This window comes from Copadichromis virginalis, linkage group LG4 (genome assembly GCF_057382275.1).
Source record: "Copadichromis virginalis isolate Kocher_CV1m ecotype Utaka linkage group LG4, C_Virginalis_male_GT1.1, whole genome shotgun sequence".
Classification (NCBI taxonomy): Eukaryota; Metazoa; Chordata; class Actinopteri; order Cichliformes; family Cichlidae; genus Copadichromis; species Copadichromis virginalis.
The window spans coordinates 28,929,716-28,935,715 of NC_140621.1; the positions used below are offsets into that span (position 1 = coordinate 28,929,716).

The 6,000-nt window shown below is 40.5% G+C and overlaps 1 protein-coding gene across 3 annotated transcripts in view; it reads left to right on the forward strand.

Moving 5' to 3' along the window:
• The window catches only part of znf385c (zinc finger protein 385C), a 175,665-nt gene extending 170,680 nt beyond the window's left edge, over positions 1-4,985 (forward strand). For all 3 annotated transcript variants that reach the window (XM_085454728.1, XM_085454729.1, XM_085454730.1), the window contains one exon: positions 1,722-4,985. In XM_085454728.1, coding sequence (XP_085310854.1) covers positions 1,722-1,952 — 231 coding nt within the window. In that variant the 3' untranslated portion in view covers positions 1,953-4,985. The remainder of the gene's footprint in view (positions 1-1,721) is intronic.
• Positions 4,986-6,000: the final 1,015 nt, after the last annotated feature.

Sequence of the window (6,000 nt, forward strand, 5' to 3'; positions counted from 1 at the left end):
CTTCTTTAAAAATTGTTTTAAACTATTTTTTTGTATTTAAATGTGTAAATGATTTCTCATTCAAGCTATATCATGGCCAGTGATTAAAGCAATTGACCATTGATTAAGAAAAAAAATAAATCAGAACTATCCCTTTAATATTGGAGAGCTTTAGCGTTACAGCCTCCAGCTTAACCCTTGTCCTGATGAAAAAGGCTGAAGTGCATCCATGCTGTGGTCCTAGATTTCAGCTGTTGTGTACAGATCTATGGAAGTTAGGCACCTCTGAATAATTTAATATTTTGTTGATTTTCAAAATGAAAATAAGTAAAAAAGCAACAACAAAAAACCCCCTCTGCAAAAACACATTAAAAATGAGCATTTTTCAATCATTAACGCACTGTTATTATTATTTTATTTTGAACATACTTGTGCAGATGTCTCTGAACTTCAACTGACTCTGAAGCAGGTCAAAAATGTCCTTTCAGACTTTAATAAACTCTGTGATTCATCAAAATTCACAACCTGGGGACTGCTATGAAGTAAAAAAAAAAAAAAAAAAAAGTGAAGTTAAAATGAAGCAAATACAGGGACTGTAAAGCGATGTCAGAGCACTTCCAGCTTGCAAGTTTTCTTGTCTGAAATGTAAATTTTAAAAATGACAGTTGAGGAGAACTTTGGATCTGACGGGAAGAAGAAAACATTCAGATAAATCTTAGGCATAGCAAAACCCTGCAAATGGCTGTAAAGGAGCTGCAGGAAGATTTAGCTGACACATAAATGGCAGTGCACACTGCAGTGTGCAGCAGTCATGAATAAAAGGACCTACATATAGGAGTCAAAAAAACAAAACCTCACCTACACCCATATCACAAAGTTCATTATTTAAAGTATGAAAAGCAACATCTGGATAAGCCAGAGGTTGTTTTTTGGATGTGCTGTAGACAGATAAGGGAAAAGAGGGGCCCTTATGCCGCAATTACCCAAGGATGTCTTTGGAAGGGTAAATAAAGGAGCAGCATTTGATGAAATACTAAAAGCAATGCCAAGGCTTAAGAACAAGGATGGAAATATTCTGCTTTGAGGTTTTGTGACAGCCAGTGGCACAAGCCATGGATAAACAGAAGAAAATATTCCATAAAATGTCAGAAGATTCTGGCTACAAATCTAATACAGTCTGCCAAGAGAGCAAAACTGAAAGATGCTGGCCTTTTCATTAGGACAATAATCCAAAATGTACTTCAAAATCTACTGTGACTACCTAAAGAAATTCAACTTAAAGCTTCTGAAATGGGAATTACCATTCCCTGACTTGAATATCATAGAAAATCAGTGGGTTCCTAAACATGCGTTGCATATTGCAAGGACCGAGGAAGTTATGATAAGTGCCAAAGGTTGTTACTAAGTAATGACGTATAAAGGTTACTGCACCGCTGCACATGCAGATTGCACAGTCTATTAATTTTTAGCTTAATAACATGAACAGTGCTTAAACTTTGAAAACATTTTTAATGTTGGCTGTTTTTGCAGTGTTATTACAAAATATGGATTTTAACTAGAGGTGCCTAATGATTCAAGCCATCAGGAATCCAGGTCTGTTAGTAAGAACATGTACTACTCTGCTGCAGCTCTGTGTGGAAAAAGGGCCATGGCTTTGGGAGACATGTTTGTCCAGTAAACGTGTTCTGTCCTCACTGTGTTCTTCTCTCACTTCTTGCCATTCCCCTTCCTGTTTTCTCCAGACCAAACTGGCCTTGCAGAAGCAGCTGACCAAGAGTTTGACAACTGGCTTCCTGCCCAGCCCCCTCACTCCGCCAACTCTGTGCACAGTGGCAACTAACCCACTGGCGTTGCGCCACCCAGTGGGTACAACCACCTTCATCCAGACCCCATTCCTGGGCCCTGCACTGTTCAGGCCTGCTCCGGGGCCCCTGCGGGCCACACACACACCTATCATTTTCTCCCCCTACTAAAGACTTGACCCACTTCCCATTTGAGCTCCACCCCTGTCCCTTTACCAAATCCAAGGCCCTCCTTAAGTGTGACCCATACAACAAAGGCCACACGCAAACTATGCAGCCTGCCTGACTTAAAATGGAAAGCGTGCACAACTTCAAACTCTCGAAAGGCCATTATGCCTAAGAGCTGTTCTTAAAAAAGGCCAAGATCCCCCATCATGCCTTCTTTCTGCTCCTCTTAAAATTACCCAAGGAGCAGGACAGGCCTCCAGACAGTGACTGGTGAACTGAGGCCGCTTTTATAGCCATTTCATGGGTCAACGTGGTTTGAATTATGAATATTATTGTGTAATTTATTAGAGAACAAATATAGACAAGTCTAGATGTATGTTTAGTGTGGTTGCCACAAAATAAGGTCCCTTTACTTGATGCTCTTATAAAAGATTTTTAACGTATTGGTTTGGAGGTTTGATGAAAGGTCATCATAGGTCATTAAAGCAGCTGATCCCAATCCAGATGGTTGCACGTGCCACTCTCAATGATCAGCGTCTTCAGCGAAGTCGCTTAAAGGATCAACTGAGGTCAAATGCTGAGGTTACGTTGCAGTTGGGATACGGCAATTGTTAAAGCAACTGTCTGGAGAATTACCTCCACTTAACTTTGAGCTTTTATGAAGGATAAAAGTGACTGCTATTTGTGGATAGAGTGTGAATCAATAACTACATACAGTATACTCATGTGTTAAAACCTCATTAACAACATTTTGCACCTCCAGCCCTCAACCAAATACTGTTTTCCCAGCCCTTGACTCTTACGAATAAAACACGTCTCTCTTTTTCTTTCTGAGTCACAGCCACAGTCATAGCCCTCCAGATTTCTTTCCGTTCCCGTATCCCCAGGATTAAGCAGTCATTACAGTCCAGAAAAGGTCAACCTGTCAACTTGACTTTCTTTCAATTTGCAAATCTGTCTTCAGAATGATTTTTGCCCCAGTGCATCATTCACGCAATGCAACTTGTACATTATGTTCTTGCCAAGCTGGCGGCATGACAACATTTCTGCTGCTATGGATGTCTTATATTGCAAAACGCCATAGTTTCTTTCCCCTCATGACTGCTGTTCTTCTTTTCCTCCACCCCGCTTTCGTCACCTCGCTGTTGCCCTTGATTTTCTCTGGCGTTATCTCAGCATGAGATGATGAGCAGCAGGGAAAGCAACCCCCCTCCCCCTCCTCCCTCCCCCGGTCACAAGCACAACATCGCACACATAATGAAAACACAATGGATAACTTGAAGACTTGATGGGATTTCAGAGCTTGATAAAAAGTTTGGATGACAGTAGGTGGGGAGGCTGCTCAACCAGTATTTGATTGACATCTTCTTGCAGTGTCTGCACACACACGTGGGCGGGAACAAAGCACAGTGCCATGGCAACCACATTAAAAGCACCTTAAAACTAATTTACCTAAAAAGCAATGGAAATTGTGTTTATATTAAGCTTTTTTTGTGTATGTTCTATGATCCCATGTCAATTTTAGTGATAATTTTTTTGGGAAAAAAAAACAATCAGGTGAGAGCGATCACATTATGGTTTATTAAGGACTATGATAAGTCTCACATTTAAAGCAATACATTCAATATGTTTATGTTTATGATGTGTTTCCAGTGTATCAATGGCTTTATCTATTCTCTACTGTAAACACCTGTAATGATGTATTATGTATTCCAACACAGCCAAGGGCCAACTCTGATATGTCAGCGAAGAGTCATTTGAAATATTGGGTTGTCCCGGTGCTGCCCTTGATGCTTGATGCTCATGGTCAGTCTCCACATGTTGTGACTGTGGGCTGAGCCGTTCCATTTATAGCTGCTCTTGCGCTGCAGAGAGGGTGCTTCAGCGCCATATGACATTGCTGTTTCACTCTTTAGTGGAGCAGAAGACCCTTTGTATGACTTCCACTGAGCAAAACATTGCCGTCATAGTGAAGTGTTTTGGATAAGTGTCACAAGTGCAACATCAAATGTCATATTGCTGTTTATGCTAGTGTGCCGTCTCCCCCTCCCACCCTGAATATCTGTTGACATTCACCCTTCCTTACGCCAAAATGGACTCTTGACAAGATCTCACGAGGACTCGGAGCGCACACACAAGTCATCCTTCCCTCGGTGCTCATACCAAATCATGTTCTCTTAAATTACAGTAATGGAGCAAATCCTATGCATTTCCCATTGTGCTACACGTGTAGTTGTGTGTGACACAGCAGTGCCATCTGTCGTGAAAACCCTATAACTGCCATGTACTACTAGAGCTTGTGATCCAATGTACGTTTGTGTTGAAGGATCCCCCAAGCCTTTTTTTTGGACAGGCAAAGCCACCGGGTCTCCCTCGCCATACTAATATGATTCTCCCCAGTCGCACTACTCAGTGAACCAGCCAGCCTTTAATCTTCACTGTATGTTTGTTTGTTTCTCTCGCTCAGTGGGAACTCTGACCTAAAGAAGTGAAACATTTTCTTAATATAAAGAATCTAGAGAAGGCAAATTATATGTAGAAATCCTAGAGTAAATATAGAGATTTTACCAGAGTTGCTATCGTTATCTGTATCATAAAGAATTGCTATCATATAAGAGAGTAGATTATGTTACCGTAGGCTCATACAGGGAAAGAACAAATGCTTTGCTTTATATTTTGTTTTTTGTTTACATGGTTTTTGCCGAAATTTTTTTTTTTAAAGTACAAGAGAATATTTAAACAAATTTTTTCAGTGTGTTTTTTTTCTCCTTGTTGACAATGACTTAATTAATAATGTAATTTTAAGGCCTTTTCAGATCCTAATGTCACATTAGCCAGGCCTTCTCAGGGGTGACAGGTTGAGCAACTGCTAACATGACCATCCATTCAGGGTATCCCTCCAAAGCTCTAGAGAGCAGGAAACACTGTACAAATGGATGGATTGACAAAAAACAAAATAAAAAAATCTTACAGTGCTGTACATTAGAGAGAAAGGGGTGGATTTTGGAAAATAAAGATTTTAGAACTTTGTGTGTATGTTTTTTAGTGTTTATGGAATAATGTGTGTGTGTGTGTGTGTGTGTGTGTGTGTGTGTGTGTGTGTGTGTGTGTGTGTGTGTGTGTGTGTGTGTGTGTGTGTGTCTTGGATAAAAATGAAAAACAGACGCATCCCAGAAGGCAGAACTTTAAATCAGACTGATATTTGAGCAAAAACAATATGTGTGTGGGTGGGCGAAGAAAAAAATGGCAGAAAACTCAGGAAGATGGTTGCTAATGATTAAACGGTGACAACACAAATGCTTAGAATTCTGAAGATCAATATTTCACTTACAGTTACATTCCATACAGTTGAAAGACGCTTCAGATGTTAACAAAACACCACTCCTTTTAAACACTCTGCCAACTGAAATAAAAGGTGCAGGTTTTCTGGCTTTTCAGAAAGTGTGCAACACCCTCACAGCATCTGCTCATGTGGTATCCCACAGCTACCAGCTTCTATCCATTTCAGGAACAACTTCTTACAGCTAGACCGGTGACACGAAGTATAGGTGGGAAAGCAAATGGAAACAGTTTACAGCTACTGTGTCTGGGCACTGCTGCATTTGTGGCACACAGAGGAGCGATAGAGTAATATACCTGAGTGGCTGATATGGTTTAGAGACAAACTAATCTTCTTTATCTTCAGATGAGTCTCCACAGATGGCCAAAATAATACATTGTATTACCTCCAGCAGTTGCGAAAGATTTAATGCCAAACAATGAGTCCTCCTGGATTGTGGAACAGCAGATCACTGCTCTTCCACATTTAATATGTATTTGCCAAAATGAGACACTGTTGCCTGTCTGTGCTGTTCTTATTGAAGCCAGCTTTGAAATACCAAAACCAAGCAAAGGAGCATCTGGTCTGGACTCCTCGCGTGAGAGTCGATAATCGTGCATTTAGCTCAGTTTGGTCTGTATTAATTTCCCAGTTTCTTTAATGTTTTATTTGATGAGAAGCCCTTGAATTGTATATTGATGTTTCCCTTTACGCCTCAAGCCAACATGTCAG